The sequence below is a fragment of the Vombatus ursinus genome, unplaced genomic scaffold (assembly GCF_900497805.2).
Source record: "Vombatus ursinus unplaced genomic scaffold, bare-nosed wombat genome assembly UNPS02014171.1, whole genome shotgun sequence".
Lineage (NCBI taxonomy): Eukaryota > Metazoa > Chordata > Mammalia > Diprotodontia > Vombatidae > Vombatus > Vombatus ursinus.
In genome coordinates, this window is record NW_020953949.1 from 535671 (window position 1) to 555859 (window position 20189).

General features: G+C 37.4%; 1 protein-coding gene across 1 annotated transcript in view; it reads right to left on the reverse strand.

Annotated features, from left to right (window-relative positions):
- Positions 1-964: 964 nt before the first annotated feature.
- The window catches only part of ABCA1 (ATP binding cassette subfamily A member 1), a 161060-nt gene continuing 141835 nt past the window's right edge, over positions 965-20189 (reverse strand). Inside the window, exons 41-50 of the mRNA XM_027859777.1 lie at positions 16465-16594; positions 15027-15147; positions 14088-14150; positions 12594-12700; positions 12088-12229; positions 10967-11101; positions 5794-5897; positions 5477-5569; positions 4971-5214; positions 965-4540 (exon numbers count right to left, since the gene is read on the reverse strand). Of these exons, the coding sequence (XP_027715578.1) occupies positions 4400-4540; positions 4971-5214; positions 5477-5569; positions 5794-5897; positions 10967-11101; positions 12088-12229; positions 12594-12700; positions 14088-14150; positions 15027-15147; positions 16465-16594 (1280 nt within the window). The 3' untranslated portion in view covers positions 965-4399. The remainder of the gene's footprint in view (positions 4541-4970; positions 5215-5476; positions 5570-5793; positions 5898-10966; positions 11102-12087; positions 12230-12593; positions 12701-14087; positions 14151-15026; positions 15148-16464; positions 16595-20189) is intronic.

The window sequence follows — 20189 nt, forward strand, 5'->3', positions numbered from 1 at the left end:
AATAGAGGCAAATTTGGTATTGGCAGCATCATGAAAAATTCACAAAAATTGTAATAAAAGCCGACAATGTGGAAACAAGATAAAAAGAGTAATAGCTGGACCACAGACTCATGGGCTGATAGACCTGAAGCTGGAATGAACTCACAGGCTGTCCGGTCAAATTAAGAAAACAAGGCCATGAGGCAGTAAATCAGATTTAAAATGTGTCATCCAGAAAACCTAAGACAAAAGTGTAACGTGGCAGCCAGATAAAGTTAACATGATTTCAGAGTACATTAATACTAGTGTTCAGGGTGAAGGAGGTAATAGTTCTGCTGTGTTCTGCCCTAGGCACATCACAGCTTCAGTATCAAGTTCTTAGTACTGCATTTTAGAAGGGCTGTTGTCAAGCAGAGCCAATACAAAGGAGCTCTAGGATGTCCCATAGCCTAGAAAGCATTCCATTTGAGAATCAAAACAGCTGGGGATTATTTAGTCTAGAGTGGAGAAAACCACACACACACACACACACACACACACACCCGTCTTCAAGTATTTGAAGGATTGTCTTGCAAAAGAGGTACGAGACCAATGGATCCATGTTTTAGTGAAAGTTTCAACTAACTCAATATTTAAGAGGGAGGAAATTCCTAATAATTAGAACTAAGAATAAGTTGTTTGAAGAGATAGGAAATTTCCTTACAACAGGGAAAAAGGCTAAATGATCAGTTGTTGGAGATAACCGATCATAGTTTTTCAGACAAGATTTCATGATTTGGGAAGAATCTGGACCAGGAGATCACCAGGGATACTTCAACTTTTAGTCCAAGATGTAACACTGTGTGATTTACATTTTTTGCTGAGGACCTAAACAGCCAGTGTGAGTATGTGGTTCTTGATATGAAAATAGCTATATGATATCATTTTAACAGTATAGTAAAAGTGTGCCCATCAGTGCATGAAAGTAAATTTATATAGACCAAAGAACTGTCACAGCTTTATTTTGGTGACTCAATACAACATAGAAATATGATTTTTAATAATTCATATAAAGTTACTGACAATACAATTTTTTTCTTTTTTTTATTTTAATGAAAATTATTTAACTTAGAAATCTATTGTGAAACCTGGTCTAGTCTTTTGCAGTTAACAGATATTCCAGTGCAAAAATAGATCCCATTACAGACAGCATAAAGTGCTTGGAATGAAGGACCAACAATATCCGAAAAAGCACAAAAAACAGAACTTTATCAGGAGGTGTTTGGCTTGGGGGGGGGGGGAGAAGAGGAATACACCTAATTCTTAGTAAAATACTAACATACTATAAAAAGGGATGCAACAATTATTAAAAGAGCATCTAGTAACAAGGATTCAGATGAATATTTCATTATCAAAGTGGTTCAGTACCACACAACACATGGCTCTTTGGAAAAATTTTACCTGATGTATATAGAAGGGGAAAATCAACAGGAATCACCTTAGTAAATGACTGATAGTCAATGAACACATGATGTACAATATTCAAGAGCTGCAGAGCTCCCAGTCCACTTAAAACACAGTAGTTTCAGGATTTGTTGTTTTTCAACAATTGAATTAACTAGAGATTCCTTCTCAGATTCACAGTTAATGACAAAATTCCGAAGTGTCGAGAGGAAGAAGTAGCAGACATCTTTCAAGGCATATTTGGGAGAAGGCTTAAAACCCACAACCTTAAGTTTCCACAGGGCTGACACAATTAAGCTTTAAAATTTTAAGCGTGGAGTTAAAAAAATCTCTTCTATCACTGAATCATAAATAAAAATAATGGGGACTTCTGTTTACTTATTTTGTATAACGAAAGAGACAGCACAATCAGATGAAATGGTATCTCTTATGTAACTCTTACCAAGACTGACTCTACCTAGAGAACAAAATACTTTTGTTCTGAAAGCTGAAATTATTTTTCTCAAAAAGGTTTACTAGTTTGATGTTCTTTTGTGTGGTTAAAGGAGTCTGGGAAAATAAAGCAATAGTACTACTTACGGATTTGGAAAATTAGATCATGACTATAGTCAAAGAAGACAATCAGTTGAAGTCTATCATTTTGAATTTTGAAAATCTACACCAATAGAAACTATTTTATGCATTACATAAGAATGTAGTCAAAACAAAAGATGTGCTGATCTCTTACATATACACACTCATCTTTTAAGGAGATGATAGAATGTTAATTCAGGAGTCATATTTTTGATTAACTTGGGAACAATCTTTCAAATGATGAAAATACCATAATAAACCCCTTTAATGACTAAAAAACATTTTAATTTTAAACAAAAATACACTAGCCTGAAATTTTCTGAAATATCTCGTTTAAAAGGTTTATTTTTAACATCTAAAAAAAAATGGAGCTTGATATGAAAAAAGGCACTTCAACTGTGCAACACAGTAGTTCTCTCCTATTTTTACATTGTCTCCAGACAGTCTACATGAAGCATTACTGAATTACGTTAAAGCAAAAATATCCACACAACTCAACAAAAGCCCCAAATATTTACCTATTAAAAATACAAAGGTTATAAACATCATCTAATTTTTGTGGACACATCTGTGATAAACAGGTAATTCTCTTTTTGTCTATTTTCAGGCCAGCTAAGAGTCTTTTTAAAAGCAACATTTTGTCTTTTTTTGTTATAAGAAAAATGACAGATTAAAAAAAATTAGGCTACAAGATTATCTGGGACACATGTAGTTTCTGACATCTACAAAACCAATCATTTTAAGTGTCCTGTAGTGGCAGCTGAACAAGGTACACTTTTAAAGTCAGCAAATTTCTCCATAACAAATAGTTTTTGTTTGGTCTTGAGAAACTTTAACCACTTCTATGCTGTTGTTCTCTGAGACCTTTCATTTGATGATCCTTGGTCATGGGTGGTAAGGAGTGGGCTGGCTTCAGTGCATTGTTTTCTCAAAGAAAACCAAGATGATAGTCTGTAGTTATGATTCTATGCCTCTCCACCAACCAACCTATGTAAACCAATTATGTGAAATAACATGGCACGTGAAATCTACTGAGACTCAGTGCCTCTATCCAGCAAGAAGTTTTAAAAAAATAACTACTGACTGATAGTATTAAATGAAGTCAATTTTAAGCAACCTTAAAATTATTCAATTCTAAGATTGTGAGGTTTTTTAACACCACATTATTTTCACTAGTCCTGTTATATATCTACAAATACATCCCAGGTTATGAGGTGATGCAGCCATACTATAATACACTACAATGTTCTACAAAGAACCAGTTGAACTAGAAATCACTTAAGGTACTTAAAATTCAAATAACGTGGAAAACATTAAAAGTATAATACCTTTTGTTAAAATAAAATGACTTTTTTTCCCTCCAAATTCTGATTGAAATTCACAAAGCCTGAAATAATACTACATTTGTGTTGAACAAAATTACCTTGAGATGCAGGGTACCGTTTTATTGGACAACTGAGAAATGATGGACAGAGTACCCAGCAGGTTTGCATGCTGTCTGTTTTTACTAATGTGCTCTAGCATTAGCAATATGCAGTCAAGGAATCTGTTGCATTCATTTTCTACCTGCAGTCTGGCTCCTCGCTCTTGGCTCCTTACTTGAATCAGGCTCGTTTCAGAGAGTCATAGGAAAGAAGGACAGGAAACTATCCTGTGGCAATGGAACTAAGAAGCCCGTGTGTCCAGAGCGGCCGAAATTTGGCACGGTGCCACTTCTGCAGCAACTCACAAAAGGAAGGATCAAAGCAATGCCTTGCCATCCATGGTGTGATTTGTGGCCCCGGACTGTTGACTGTCAGCTGATTTTTCAGCAGTCCCTTAATTACAGAGCAGTCATGGAGGCTTTCCCTTCACAAAACTAGCATATAATACGCCATGTTGCTTCAGTTTGTCATGTCTTGGCACTGGCAGGTTTGGTGCATTCATTGCCAGCAATGAATGTGTCACCAGGAAACCCTACTCCTGGCATGCCAGGATTGAATGACTAAAGGATGGGCATGCCTTATAATTTCAATAAATAATCACTGGCCATGATTACTCAATGAATTATTGTTGCAACCCTAGTAAAAATATAAAAGGAACAAAAAGGGATGATTTAAAACCCAATGGGTTCCCCACTACAGTTTCCCGTAGTTATACTAAATTGATAAACTAGATTCAAGTCTTCTCACTTGAGAGGCGTACAACAAGGCAAAGACTACATACAAAGGCACTGCCTCTGTAATGGAATTTTTTGTCTTCATTGCATTGAATTGCATTGCATTGTAGAGTATCAGCACAGGGTCCAGTTAGGTTCTTTCCCACGAAATCCTCTGGCCCCGTCCCCTGGAACATTTGACTCCCTGCAAAGGAAGGCTTCTGGTTCCTTCTGTCTCTCAGCCTCTCTCAGGAAGGAGAGGGTAACTTAGACATAGCTTTCTCTCACTTTCTCATCTTGCAGAAAAGATTTGAGAATTGCAACATCTACAACAGTTTGGTTTTTGTGCAATGACAGGTCCTTTAAGTGGTCATCATCACTTTGGTCCTTTGCAAAGTTTACAAATACCTGTCAAAAGAAAGGTAATCCTTGATTAGTTCCTATCATGTTTTTGCTTCTTTTTACCCCAAATCACCCTCAATCTTGACATTAGGCAGGGCAAGTAAATTTATAACAACATGAATAGAGAATCTGAATAACTCAAGGAAAAAAAAAACAATTTTTTTCCTCTAATTATCTACCATTAACTAATTCATCAGCTGCTCAATCCTCTATAAGGCAAAAAGGATCTAGCCTCACCAAAAACAAAAAACAAAACAAAAAAAACCCAAAAAACAACAAACTGTATCCATAGGCAAGCTTACAAGAAAATGGAAGATTCACCTCCTAGAATCAACGAACTGAACTGCAGAGTACAAAACTCTCCCTGAGGATTTACTAGAATAAAAACCTTTACTCATTTAAAAGTGAAGCAGTTTTTATCCTAGAGCAAACTTACTTGGTCAAGTGTTGTCTGAGAAACAGAATAATCTTCTATGTGGAGTCTCTTTTTGTTCTGGGAAAGGATGCTGAATATCCTGGCCAGGGAAGACAGTGAAGACGGAAGCTGATACTGAAGCATGTTCCGATGTTTCTCTTTAAGGACACTTCCCGGAAAGGCGACTCCAAAGAACTCCTGAACAGGCTTCAGGTCAGGATTTGAGCCTGCTATTCGTACGACTATTGTATAACCATCTCCAAACCTGAAACCAAGAAAGTCAAGCAGAAAGATTTCTTAGAAAACTTCTGAAAAGAATTTTAACCCAGAGATAACCTATATTATGGGGAAAATGAGACTTGATACTGTGAAAAAATATAGAGTTCTTTCCAAGTACTAGAAAAAGTAATTAACTAAATTATCCTATTTGCCTTGCATTTTTAGAGCTCCCAAATTCAATTACCTTAGGAAAGGGCAAGACTACCTAATTCCCCAATTTGAGTCCTCCACGAAAACCAAGGTTTCACCTGTTCTTTAAGTGCTGGACGCTGCCAAGACATCTGAACCTCCCATTGACCATGATTGCCATTCTGGTACAGAGAGCTTCACATTCTTCCATGCTGTGCAAAAAAACAAAACAATTCCTTAGCTTTGCAGAGAGAGTATACAAACCTTCAAACTGATAGCTGGTAATTACATTATCTTACAATACAATAACAACATGCAATGCAATGCAACATAGATAATTAGTTTCCACTTCATTTCAGGCTCATTTTTAAATACCACTCCATTTGAAGATATGATGGATTCAAAGTTCATTTGCAGTCAAATGACCACTCTTTACCTGTGAGAGGTAAGCACCACAGACCTTCCCTCCTTGATTACACTTAGGGCACAATTCCATAAGAAGCGACGGGCCTTTGGATCCATGCCAGTGGTTGGTTCATCCTATAATGTAAATGATATAGACTTCATGAACTGAAAATAAATTGAAAATAGATATCTTTTTTTAAAAGTGCAACATATTTCAAGCAGCTCTAATGTATCCATCCTTCTATTTCTGTGATGCTCACTAAAATGTTAAGAGAATTCTTTGCCACATTGATTAAGAAGTAGACTTTTGGAGGTTGGGGGCAAAGCCAAGATGGCAGAGGGAAAGTAGTGACTTGACTGAGCTCTCCCACCAAACCCCTCCAAATACCTATAAAAAATGGCTCTAAACAAATTCTAAAGCAGCAGAACCCACGAAAAGACAGAGTGAAACAAATTTCCAGCCAAAGACAGCCTGGATGGTTGATCAGAAACGTATATCGCTCAGGGCTGGGAGAGAAGTGCAGTTCGCGTGTGGGCGCGCAGGCTGCGGCAACCCTGGAGCAGGCCTCAGATGACTGAACTGCGGGCAACTGTGGCAGTTTCCAGACTTCTCAACCCATGAACACCAAAGACAACTTGGAAGGTCAGTGGGAAAAGTCTGTGACTGTGGTGAGAGAAGGAGCTAGGTCTCAGCCGCCCCAAGGGCCACGGCTATTTCCTGAGCTTCCTGCCCACAGACTGAGGGGGAATCAAGTGGCTGATCAGAGGGGGATTGCAGGGATCTCTTTGCCAGTGCTGAGGCAGGAGTCTCTTGCTTTGCCCATGCTTGGATCTGGGTCACAGTTCTGAGGGGCGGTCCTGGGGCAAGGAGGACTGCTGGTGCGGTGGAGCTTGTTGCGGCAGTGGAGAGAAAACACCTCGCCCCTTATCATATCACCTTGGAAGAACTGAAAATTTACAGGTCCCTAGAAGTATCTCTGAAAACAGCTGTACAAGCCCCCGAAGCTTGGGACAGTACATTCTCCACATTGGAAGCAGACTTTTACCTTAACAAAGAGTTTAAAACTCAAGTAATTGGCCGGGATCATGAGTAAGCAGCGCAAAAAGAGTCAGACTGTATTATCTTACTTTGGTGACAAAGAAGAACAAAACATAAAGCCAGAAGAAGACAACGAAGCCAAAGCTCCTACATCCAAAGCCTCCAAGAAAAATATGAATCAGTCCCAGGCCTTGAAGAGCTCAAAAGGGATTTTAAGAAGCAAGTAAGAGAAGTAGAGGAACAACTGAGAGTTTTGCAAGAAAATCATGAAAAACAAGTCAACAGCTTGCTAAAGGAGACCCCAAAAAATACTGAAGAAAATAACACCTTAAAAAATAGACTAACCCAAATGGAAAAAGAGGACTAAAAAAGCCAATGAGGAGAAGAGTGCCCTAAAAAACAAAATTGGCCAAATGGAAAAGGAAGTCCAAAAGATTACTGAAGAAAATACTTCCTTAAAAATTAGAATAGAGCAATTGGAAGCTAGTGACTTTATGAGAAATCAAGACACTGTGAAACAAATCCAAAAGAATGAAAAATTAGAAAACAATGTGAAACATCTCACTGGAAAAACAACTGACCTGGAAAATAGATCCAGGAGAGAGAATTTAAAAATTATTGGACTATCTGAAAGCCAGGATCAAAAAAAGAGCCTAGACATCACCTTTCAAGAAATTATCCAGGAACACTGCCCTGATATTTTAGAACCAGAGGGCAAAATAGAAATTGAAAGAATCCACCGATCTCCTCCTGAAAGAGATCCCCAAAGGAAAACTTCTAGGAATATTATAGCCAAATTCCAGAGTTACCAGGTCAAGGAGAAAATACTACAAGCAGCTAGAAAGAAACAATTCAAGTATTGTGGAAACACAATTAGGATAACACAAGATTTAGCAGCTTCTACATTAAGGGACCGCAGGGCATGGAATATAATATTCCGGGGGGCAAAGGAGATAGGATTACAACCAAGAATCACCTACCCAGCAAAACTGAGTATAATCCTGAAGGGGAAAAAATGGTCATTCAGTAAAATAGAGGACTTTCAAGCATTCTTGATGAAAAGACCAGAGCTGAATAGAAAATTTGATTTTCAAATACAAGACTCAGGTGGAACACGAAGAGGTAAACAGGAAAGAGAAAAGCATAAGAGACGTATTAAGGTTGAACTGTTTACTTTCCTGCATGGAAAGGTGATATTTGTAACTCATGAGACCTTTGTCAGTATTAGGGTACTTGGAGGGGGAAAAAATTACATGTACGGATATATAGATATAGATAGATAGATAGATAGAGGGCACAGGGTGCATTGAAGATGAAGGGATCACATCTGGAGAATAAAATTATGGGGTGAGAGAGGATTATACTAGGAGAAGGAGAAAGGGAAAGGTAGAACGGGGTAAATTATCTCACAAAAAAAAAACAGAAAAGAAAAGGCTCTTTCAGTGGAGGGGAAACGGGGGAAGGTGAGAGGGAATGAGTGAATCTTATTCTCATAGAATTTGGCTTAAGGAGGGAATAACATACACTCAATTGGGTATGGAAATCTGTCTTACCCTACAGGAAAACAGGAGGGGGAAGGGGACAAGAGAGTAGGGGGGATGATAGAGAGGAGGACAGATTGGGAAAGGGGGTATCAGAAGCAAGAACTTCTGAGGAGGGTCAGAGTCAAAAGAAAGAATAGAATAAATGGGGGGGGATAAGATTAAGGGAAATAGAGTTAGTTTTTCCATAGTTTTACTATGGACGTGTTTTGCATAACTGCACATATATAACCCATATTTACTTGCTTGCCTTATCAATGAGGGTGGGTGGGGAGGGAGGAAGGGAGAAAATTTGGAACCGAAAGTTTTAAAAACAATTGTTTAAAAAAAAATGTTTTCACATGCAACTGGGAAATAAGAAATACAGGAAATGGGGTACAGAAATCCATCCTGCCCTACAGGAAAATTGAATGGGAAGGGGATAAGAGAAGAGGGGGGAGAGATAGAAGGGAAGGAAGACTAGGGGAAGGGGTATTCAGAATGCATGCCATCTTGGGGTTGGGGGAGGGATGAGATGGGGTGAAAATTTGGAACTCAAAATCTTGTAGAGGTAAATGTTGAAAACAAAAAAATAAATAAAAATTATCATAATATAAAAAAAAGAATGACTTTGAGTAACTAAGTGATTTTGATTATTATAAATACATAAATTAAAACTAAAGGACAGATGAAGAAAGATGCTATCTGCTTCCAGAGAAAGAACTGGTAAACAGATGTACAGAATAATTTTACACACACACACACAAATGTGTGTGTGTATATATGTATGTGTATATGTACGTATGTGTATGAGTAAATGTAGCCATCTCTAGGGCAGGGGCAAAGAGTAAAGAAAAAAAGGAAAAAAAAATTTAAACGATAACTTTGTTATATATTTGGAGGGAATAGCAAATTGTTCGTGGTAGATTTGCAGTTTCAAGTGCAATCATCTTTTTTATTGTACTGTATTATGGAAATGCCAGTTTGGTTCTAGGAATTGAAAATAAAATAAATTTAAAATAAAAAAAAAAGTAGACTTTCTAGGGATGGCCATTTTCATGGATATTTGCAGAAGAGAATCCTCAAGTATGCGCTAGACAAGGTGAATTTTGAAGCTTCTTCCAAATGATACTTTATGACAATGAAATTTTTAAAAACTAAGATGACCTCATTTGGAAACAGTCTGCTTTTAAAAAAAAAATTAGACAATATAAACACTAAACTCAAAATCAGCACATAACAAGTATTTTAAAACACTCTGCCTTTCTGTGCCTCGGCTTCCTCATCTGTAAAACAGCATTAATGATACTTACACTGCCTATCACACAGGGCTGTTGTGAGGAGAAACAAAGGAAACAAGAATTTTTAACTTTTTTAAAAGGAGTCCAACACAGTGCTATATAAGTGCACAATCACAGAATGTTATATTAGGAAGGCCCTTCCTTCAGACTTCATCACGTCATCACATCCCTAAGCAGAACTTAATATCTTTTCAATGTCAGCTTTTCTGATAAAACACCTACGTACAGCCTTCTGCATCCACAATCTTGATGAAAGCCAGCAGCTAGGTAAAGCACAGTGCATTGGCACGTTTATAAGGTTTGTGTCAGAGGAGGAGGATTCCGATCTGAGCTCTGCTGTGTGACTTTAGGGAAGCCAGAGCCTCCCGAAGCCTCAGTTTTCTTATCATGAAAATGAAAGGGTTGGATTTAAATGAGCTGCAAAGTTCCTTCCACCTCCAAATCTAGCATCCTATCCTCACTATTATTAATTTCCTTGGTAATGCCGAGTTACACCATCATTTCCAAAACTTCTACATCTTAGAGTAACGACAGTTGAAATTTATACAGTGAGAAGAAAAAAATTTGATTCCTAGTAAGTAAGGATGTCAAGTCTCCAAGTCCCCCCGCCTTGGCTCTCAAATCCTGTGACCCTGTGTCTATCCTTACCCCTATTCTGCAATCCATCTCTTGTTCCTCATATTAATGCTTGTGGGTTTATTGATTGAGTCTTTACAAAAAAAATGCTCTAAGGGCCAAGCCTACATCTATGTGATCACATTGCACATAAAGTTGTCCCAGTCACTGTCTCTTTGAAATAACATGAATACATTACAACTTAGCCATACCCTAAAGTTGGGGCCTCCCACTCTAACATCCTTTTAGTCTGTGCCTATGACCAGCCCGTTCCTTTTTTTTGTTGTTGTTAAAATTATGTTGTTTTTTCTCCTGGGCCTAATTTGAACTTTGTTCTTTTTCAGTTAGTAAATAGCACAGATATGTTAATATGTTAAGCCCTTCAGATAAACAATTCACTTAAAGGACCAAGCCCTAATTATAATTTAGCACTCCTTTAGAATTTGAAAAGGGAAATCATTGGAAATTATTTCTTTTTAAAAACCCACAAAAACAAAACCAAAGACTTCTCTCTGGCAGCACACATGGACATTAACGATAATAATAATAATGAAAACTAATACACAAGTGCATCTAAAAAGATCTAAGAATAATGCTCATCATATATAATTTCTTTTGAATAGTGTTTTTATGAATTTAAAATGTATCTGAATTATAGCCAAAAAATTAAAATCTTTTTTTTTCCAACTTGGAAAAAGCTGCAAAGAGCTATGACTTTCTAGCACTCACCAAAAACACCACTGGAGGTCCCCCAATCAAAGCAATAGCAGTTGAAAGTTTTCGCTTGTTGCCACCACTGTAATTCCCAGCATACTTTTCTCCATATTTCACAAGGCCAAGTTTTCGAATTGCCCAGTCACCAACCTACAGCAAGAAGAGAAATTCAGTTTAAATTTTTTTGCCCTTAAATTCGTAAGATGTTTCATGTTAGTACTTGAAATGCACAGATTCCAATTCTATAATCATCTCTTTTACAATTCCCCTTCTTTCTTCAATGTCTGAGGGCAGGATTTGACTCCCTGTTTAAAGGTGTTTTGTCAAAACAGTGTGCACTAAAAATTAACGAAGGAAAAAGAATGGCCCTGACCTGTTTTCAGGGTCATAGGCAGACAATTTTATAACAGCAAGCACAAATACAGTGTGGGGACAACAAAGTTCAGTTCCTATCAAAAAGATTCAGTATTATATTTAAGGAAGAAAGCACTTGATAAGACAGAAGTCCTTGAGAGAAGATAAAGGCTGTGGGAAGCAGGAGAATAAACTCAGTGTCAAAAAATTATCATAACTTATATTAATCATTCTACCCTGTCACTTGAGAATTTGAAAAGGGAAACCATTGAAAATTATTAAAAAAAAAAAAAACAGAAAACAACCCACAAGAACAAAACCAAGGATTTCCTCTCTGGCAGCACACATGTGAACACTGATGATAATGACAATGATGATGACAAGCACTTTTTTCTTGCAAAGAGATATAATCCCTACTATACGCTGCCCTGACCTGGCAAGAGAGGAAGGAAGAAACTGATGACTTAGTGTTCAATTGCAACATGGGACCATTAATAGTGGGTCACGTGCAAAGTAGCAGCTGCAGTGGCATTCGCCATAGCAACACTTATCCCTATTTTTTCATCTTCACTTGGGCCAATCACCACAGCATCTCACAAACCCAGAAATAGTGGGCGAAGAAACTAAAATTCCATATGTTATTTCTATTTTATCAGAAAACAAAGTGGAGAACTAATTCCTTAATAAGCTTATTCTGGAAAGCTTATAGGGTGAACACATTTTAGAAAGAATGCCTATTCTAGGCGGATGTACCATTGGCTTTGATTTTAAGCCATCATTACCTTGCCAACTTCTTTCTCAGGGACACCCCTCAAGAGTGCAAAGAATTCCACGTGCTCTCTTCCTGTCAACAGTTCTGTGATGGCATCAAACTGAGGGCAATAGCCCATGTTCTGATGTACTTCTTGGATATCTGACAAGATGCTGCAAAACACAAGAGAAGTAGGTGGGGTCACCAATTACTTGGCCTATGTTCCCAGCTCCCATACCACCTAAGCTGCCCTTTCCAGCACGACACTCTACTGTGAATTTCAGCTCAGCCTTCATAGTCTATCACTCAAGTAGTGCCATCCTCTACTCACCACTTTTTAAAAAATAAGGATACAAAGATTTTTGCTTTATCATAATGACTTCTTGTAAAGGAAAGTTTCCTAAGCTTTTAAAGGAGGAAGCAGAGGGTAAGGGAGAAAATATCGGATAGCATAATTGCAGAATAGTCAGAAAGGTGACAGAAAAGGTATTTGAGGGGACTTTGGGCAAAATACCAAAAAGAAAGGCCATTTCTCACCTGTTTTTATTGAGAAAAGCATCTCCTTCTGTCACAGTCGTGTCTCCAGTGAGCATCTTAAAAGTTGATGATTTTCCAGCCCCATTCACTCCCAAAAGCCCAAAGCACTGAAAAAGAAAGCAAGGTGAGTTTAATCAGATCATGTGCCCAAGTATAATGATACCATTAAATACCAAATATAAATTAGATTTCATATAACCACTGCAGAAAAGCTTTCAAAGAGTACAGTCTTAAAATATTAAACATGGTCTTCATCAGTTTTTAAAATTAAAAAAGGTTATACTTTTGAGAAGCAGAAATCATATATATATATACATATATACACACACAAACATACATATATACACACACACATACATGCATATGTAATTATGTAATCTCTATAAACATATACATGTATTGTAAATATATGTGTGCATCCAGACACATACGCAGAATCCTACTTTGATGACTGATTATGTCATGGAGTCAGATCTTTAGTTTAGGAGCCTAAGACATGAAAAGCATAAGCTCTCATGAGTTCTACAATGAAAAAGACTTAGAATATAGTCCCAGGAACAGGCTGATTCTGCTACCCAAAGGTTAACCTGGCTAAGAAGCCACTACACAATAAATTCTTTGGCTATAACCAAACAAAAAAATCAAAGCAAAACATTTTTTCATGTATTCATTTTCATTTCTACAGTGGATCTGTAAAAAAGGCCAGAGGGTGCTAAATACTGCAGGTTTTTTTAGACTGTGTAGTCTGTCTGTCTGTACATGTCTTCCACTTAAGACCCATATTTACAGCTAAGATATGAGATCAGATTCTCATAAACTATGTTTGCAGAGCACAGTTTTGAGCAATCTTACCAAAATAGAATGATTCTGAGTTTATGCCTAGTGATGTCTTAATGGACCAGGGAGAACAGATAGGTTCATCACCAGACAGCTGACCGTCAAGTGATGATGACTTTTTTCAGCCACAGAAAATAATGAAAATCATCAACTACTAAGGCACACAGGAGTTGCAATCTACAGTGGTGGAGGGAGTATCCACAATGATGAAATATAACTCTTCTGAATATGTATGTATTTTTCAAATACAGGCAGCAGTTCAATGATCAAAGCTGAGGTTAAAAATCAATATTCAACAAACAAGCAGTGAGGTCCAATTTTACCACCCAATCTGAGAGAACAAAAAATAAACAATATTGACAAGAAAGTGAAAATCCCATTTTTATATTTATTTGAATTTCATGATCTGTGTGGATGGGAGGGGTCAGAAAAGAAATGTTTTGAAAACATGGAATTTTCTTAAAAAGCTCGTATTGCTGAAAATCACTATGTGGATGTGGGTTTTCCCGCTCTCTAAATTATTAATGTCCTACAGAATATCTAATTAAATAAGTTCATGAACATTTTTTTTATTCCCTACTTCCACTCCTCTTCTAATTGGCCTAGTGCATACTCCATTAACTGGTATAAAAACAAATGTGACAACTTTGACATTACCTCTCCAGGGGGGATGCCAACACAGATCCTGTCAACTGCAGGTTTCCTCTTGCTTCTGTAGACCTAAAATAAGCCACATCCAGAAATACATGAGCATCAATGATTCAAGGTCATCCCAAGAATATTTAGTTAAAAAAAATAATGATTTCAAAATCCAGCAGTTCCTAGTCTTGGTAAGGCTCTCATATCTTCACAGCACTATGAAGACCCAGCATTGTGATATCTGAGTTTCTGTCTTGTTTAGAGGCTAAGAGTGAAAATTAGCCTGTTTTTTGCAATCTTAATTTCTATTTTTAAACTCAGTAGGTGTCACCTTTTCTTTTTTTTTTTTTTTAACAAATATTCAATAAAATGAGCATTTCCATACATTATAGAACAGAAGGAAAAGATTGTAAATGAAACTGAATCTCTAATATATGGACATACTTTTCTTTTTAAGTTTATAAAAATTTCACCATATAACTTTCAAAGCTGTACTGCTAGTCAGTGATTCCATCTGGTCCACACTTGACAGTCGGAAACTTACCATACCATCACCACCACCAACATCATCATAAAAGTTCATTCTTAGTGTTGGGGCAAATATAAAAAGTGACTTTTTTCCTTTGAATTTCAATCAGAGGTTCCATTTTTTGTGGTATATAACTCAAAATCAGACTTTCCTGTCTCCCTAGTTCTGTTTCCACCAAACATAAACAATTTGTGAGTTTCTTTTATACCACTACATATCACTTTCTTATAGGTGAAAATCTGAATAAAGCAGATACATTATAGAGTAATGGTCTTACAAAAGATTCCTTTGTCAAAATTCAATTTACACATAAGTTTTAGGAGTACATTTCTTATGTAAAGTGAAGTATCTTGTACTCCAAATGTTTACTACTAACACAAAACAGACATTTGAAGAAAGAAAATTTAAAATAGTTACTCTTTCCTCACCTTGGTAAGTTCTTTGATTTCTAGAATATCATTCTGTCCACCACCATCCAATATCCTCTGTCTTTCTCTCCTCACATCCTCATCCTCGTCATTTAGAGGAGGAAGTTTTGCAATTACAGGTCTTAAGGGAAAAACAGAGGAGAACATATTATTTCAGTGGAAACCAACCCCCTAAAGTGAACTGTCAAAGACAGTCAGTAATAGAACGGAAATCATGGTTGAAGAATACTAAATGACTTGCCCATCTGTGTTCACACAGTTGGTAAATTTTAGAGGCCAGATGTTAACAAGGATCTTTCCTGACTCAAAATCAAAGCTAATTCCCCATGAACACCTCGTGTCTCAGAAGTCTAGAGAAGTCTAGCTCCAGATACATCTCACGTATTTTGTTTAGAAGCATCATGAAGTAGTGGAAAGAAGTCTCTCTGGGGAGTTAAGACCCTAGACTCTTGACCTGGTTCTACTATTAAAATAGTGATACCATGTGGCCAAGTCACTTCCCAGGTGGTTGGAAGAGGTAATGTCCAAGGTCTCTTCCTGTTCTATCCCAGGATTCCATGATTCCAGCACTGATGGAAAGTGTAAAGAACCTAACAGAAGCTCAAAGTCAGGGACCATGATCTAAGAGATATTCGGGGAGAACGGAGTTTGGTTTTAGTGAAGAGAGCATTAGGAACTGCATTCAGGTGTGGACAACACATTTTAGTTGGTTTTTTTGGGGGGGGTTAGGCAATGGGGTTAAGTGACTTGCCTAGGGTCACACAGCTACTAAGTGTTATGTGTCTGAGGCTGGATTTGAACTCAGATCCTCCTGACTCCAAGGCCAGTGCTCATTCCACTGCGCCACCTCGCTGCCCTGACAACACATTTTAGAAAGAATACTGACCACTGGAGAGTATCGAGATGAGGGTGAACAAGATTGTGAGGGGTTAAAAATTATAGAACATGAAGATCAACTGGAGAAACGGGGGATATTTAACCTGGAGAACAGAATTAGAGGGGACATGATTACTATCTTCAAATATCTGAAAGGCCACTGTGTGAAAGAAGGTTTAAGCTTGATCCGTTTAGCCCCAGAAGGCAGAATTAGAAGCAAGGAGCAGGAATTACAAAGAGGCAGCTTACAGCTTGATATAAGGTAAAACCTCCTAACCAGAGATGTGCAAAAGCGAATGAGCTGACCCAAGAGAGTTGCCCATCACTACAGGTGCATAAGTAAAGGCTAGATGGTCACTTGTTAAGGACATAGTAGAGGGGATTCCTTCAACACTGAAATTCTATGAATCTATGAAAATCTAAGTTTTATTCATAATGAGATACTATTTGTTAGCCATCGACTTTGGTTTCCAGTCTATATTTTCTGAAGCATATTTCCCTGCCTTCTCCATGAGTAACCCCAAATATTTAACATTCAATGAAATCTGAGAAATAAGCTCACCTGGGCTTGATGAAGAATCTGTACTGGATCAGTACTGTGATAAGGAAGAAGACCACTCCTTCCACGGCCATGGCAAAGAGGTTCCTTCCCACCAAGTCCCAGGAGAGGGGAGAGACAAAACGGTTTTCTCCTAGAGAAGATCAAACAGAGCATGCATACACATCAGTCATCACTCTGAAAAGAGCAGCTGGACAGAAGAAAAAGGACACCAACACTGAGTTTACTAATGTTTTAGGATTCAGTCTAAGGGGTCTATTGCTTTCTCCTGCACATTGGCCTGTGCTTCTGTCCAGGTTGATGGCCACCATCCACTGCCAAGGGAGATCAAAGCAACTTTCAAAAACGGGTAACCAAGTATGATTGCATTATAAAGCCATTAAACCATAGACTTGATAAGGTATTCACTAGGAGTGATTTAACAAGATTTATATTACATCATTATTATCATCTGGTGTGCTGTAACTACATATAAAAATATGCAGACATATACACACATACACCTATAAAATAGTTCCTTTCCTAATAAGACAAGATAAATAAATAAATTTAAAAAGTCCTTCTAAAAATACAAATAACAACAAATAATACTTTACAGTTTACCAATGAACAGACATATATTCTACTCCAAATCCTACCACCAAGCATTCTGGTCCTCCTCTTCCTCCCCCCAGAATTCAGACTACTACTAGGACCTGAGTTCTGATAAGTAAACTTTCACCTCATCTTGCCCATTAGCTCCAAAACATGTCACCAAGCATGTGCAATTGGCAAACCATCCCCACCTCCACCAGCCCAACTTGTACTCCTCTATCTGTGCCATCTCCTCCTATTAGAATGTAAGCTTTTTGAGAACAGGGACTATCTCATCTGCCTTTATTAAATCACCACACTTAAAATGCCTGGCACACAGTAAGCATTTAAAAATTATTTTTCATTCCTTCATTCATTCTCATTTGATCTTCATAACAACCCTGTGAGATAAGCAGGGCAAATCATCTTTATGTCATTTTACAGGTTTGAAAGCTGAGGCTTGGAATTGCCCAAAGCCATAACGTGAGTACATAGCAGAGACCAAGCTAAGGCTGGGGACAGAGAGGAGGAGAAACAGACCAGATACCTTTATTACAGCATGTTATGACAACTAGAAGCAATTTATTGGTAACAGATAAAGAAAAGTGTCAGAGTACACTAACGCTTTCAAGAAAGGAATAATACCCTTATTATTATTCCCTACTTGTTTTCTCAAAATCCCTTATAATGTATCTTCCTCTCTAAACTAAAAAATAAAAACTATCTTTGATATTTGTGAAATTCTTGGTACTCACAAACAAACTTATTCCGGGAAAGACCTTTGACCCCACTGAAATCACCCTTAGGTACAGGTACACAGGGAAATGTAGTAGGCAAGTACTTCCTTATAGTGTTCTTTGTGCACCTTTTTATTTTTATGCAGTGATTGAATTTTTTTAATAGCATTTTTCCCAATTACATGTCAAGACAGTTTTTAGCATTCAATTTTACAAGATTTTGAGCTCCAAATTTTTCTGTCTCTCCCTCCCCTCCCCTGTTCCTAAAATGGTAGGCAATTTGATATGTTTTACATGTACTAGCATGCAAAATATATTTCCATATTGGTCACAGTTACAAAAGAAGAAACAGATCAAAAGAAAAAAAAAACATGAAAAAAGAAACAAAGTAAGTGAAAAGAGTATGCTTCGATCTACATTCAGAATCCATCCATTCTTTAACTGGATGTGGATATAGTATTTTCCCTTCTGAGTCCTTTGTACTTGTCCTGGATTAGTGTGTTGCTGAGAATAGCCAAGTCATTCATAGTAGATCATCACACAATGTTGCTAATATTGTGTACGATGTTTTCTTGGTTCTGCTCATTTCACTTTGCATCAGTTCACACAGGTCTTTCCAGGTTTTTCTGAAATCTGCCTGTTCATCGTTTCTTATTGCACATAAGTATTCCATTACATCCCTATATCACAGCTTGTTCAGCCATTCCCCAACTGATGGGCACCCTCTCAACTTCCAATATTTTGCCACCACAAAAAGGGCTACTACAAAGATTTTTGCACATGTAGGTTCCTTTTCCCTTTTTTATGAACTCTTTGGGATACAGACCTATTAGTAGTATTGCTGGATCAAAGTGTATGCACAGTCCTTTGGGTATAGTTTCAAATTGCTCTCCAGAATGGTTGAATCAGTTCACAATTCCACCAATAGTGCATTAGTGTTCCAATTTTCCCACATTCTCTCCAACACTTATCACTTTCCATTTTTGTCATATTAGCCAATCTGAAAGGTATGAGGTGGTACCTCAGAGTTGTTTCAATTTGCATTTCTCTAATTAAAAGTGATTTAGAGCACTTCTTCATATGCCTATACATAGCTTTGATTTCTTCATCTGAAAACTGACTGATCTTATCTTTTGACCATTTATTAACTGGGGAATGGCTTGTATTCTTATAAATTCAGTTCTCTATATATTTGAGAAATGAGACCTTTATCAGAGACACTTGCTGTAAAGATTGTTTCCCAGCTCTCTGCTTTCCTTCTAATCTTGATTGCACTGACTTTGTGTAAAAATGTTTTAATTTAACATAATCAAAATTCTCTACTGTACATTTTGTAATGCTCTCTTTCTCTTGTTTGGTCATGAACCTGTTACTCACTTAATTTCTCCTTTAAAAATCTGTATGCTATACCACTTCATGCATTATGTTTAGTGCTGATATTACTTCATTGTCTATGGTACCTTTTAGCAAGATGGAATTTCCTTTCTTTATCTCTTTTAATTAGGTCTATTTTTGCTTTAGCTTTGTCTGAGATCAGGATCACAATGCCTGCTTTTTTTTTTTTTTACTTCAGTTGAAGTATAACAGAGTCTGCTCCAGCCCCTTTACCCTGTGTGTGTCTTTCTGCTTTAAGTGTGTTTCTTGTAAACAACATACCGTAGGATTCTGGTTTTTGATCCACTCTGCTATCTTTCATTTTATGAGAGAGTTTATCCCATTCACAGTTATGATTACTAACTGTGTATTTCCCTCTATCCTATTTTCCCTCCTGTTTGTCTTCTCTCTCCTTTCACCCTTTACCTCCTGACCAGTGTTTTGTTTCTGTCTACCACCTCCCCCAATCTGCCCTCCCTTCTGTCAGTGCTGCCCCACCCCTTACTTAATCTCCTCTCCTCCTACTTCCCTGTCAGGTAAGATAGATTTCTATAGTCAACTTATTGTGTACATTATTTCCTCTTTGAGCCAATGATAATGAGAGTAAGGTACAAGTAATGCCCACTGCACACCCTCCCATCCTCCCCTCTACTGTAATAGGTTTTTCTCTGAAATAATTTACCCCATTCCACCTCCCCTTTCCTTCTGCATCCAGTGTACTCCTCTTTCTCATCCCTTAAGGTAAATTCCTTCTAGTTGTACTTTTAGTGGTACAATTTTAAATAATTTTAAGTATCATCTTCCCATGTAGGGATGTAAACAGTTCAGCAGTTCCATTGAATCCCATTTGTTTTCTCTTCCTTTTTTCCCTTTTTCCCTATTAAGGTTTCTCTTGGGTCTTGATAATGGAGATCAAATTTTTTGTTCACTTCTGATCTTCTCCTTATGAAATCTTGAAATCCTTCTATTTCATTGAATGATCATTTTTTCCCTTGAAGTATCTTGCTTAATTTCACTGTAGGTGATTCTTGGCTGTAGTCCTAG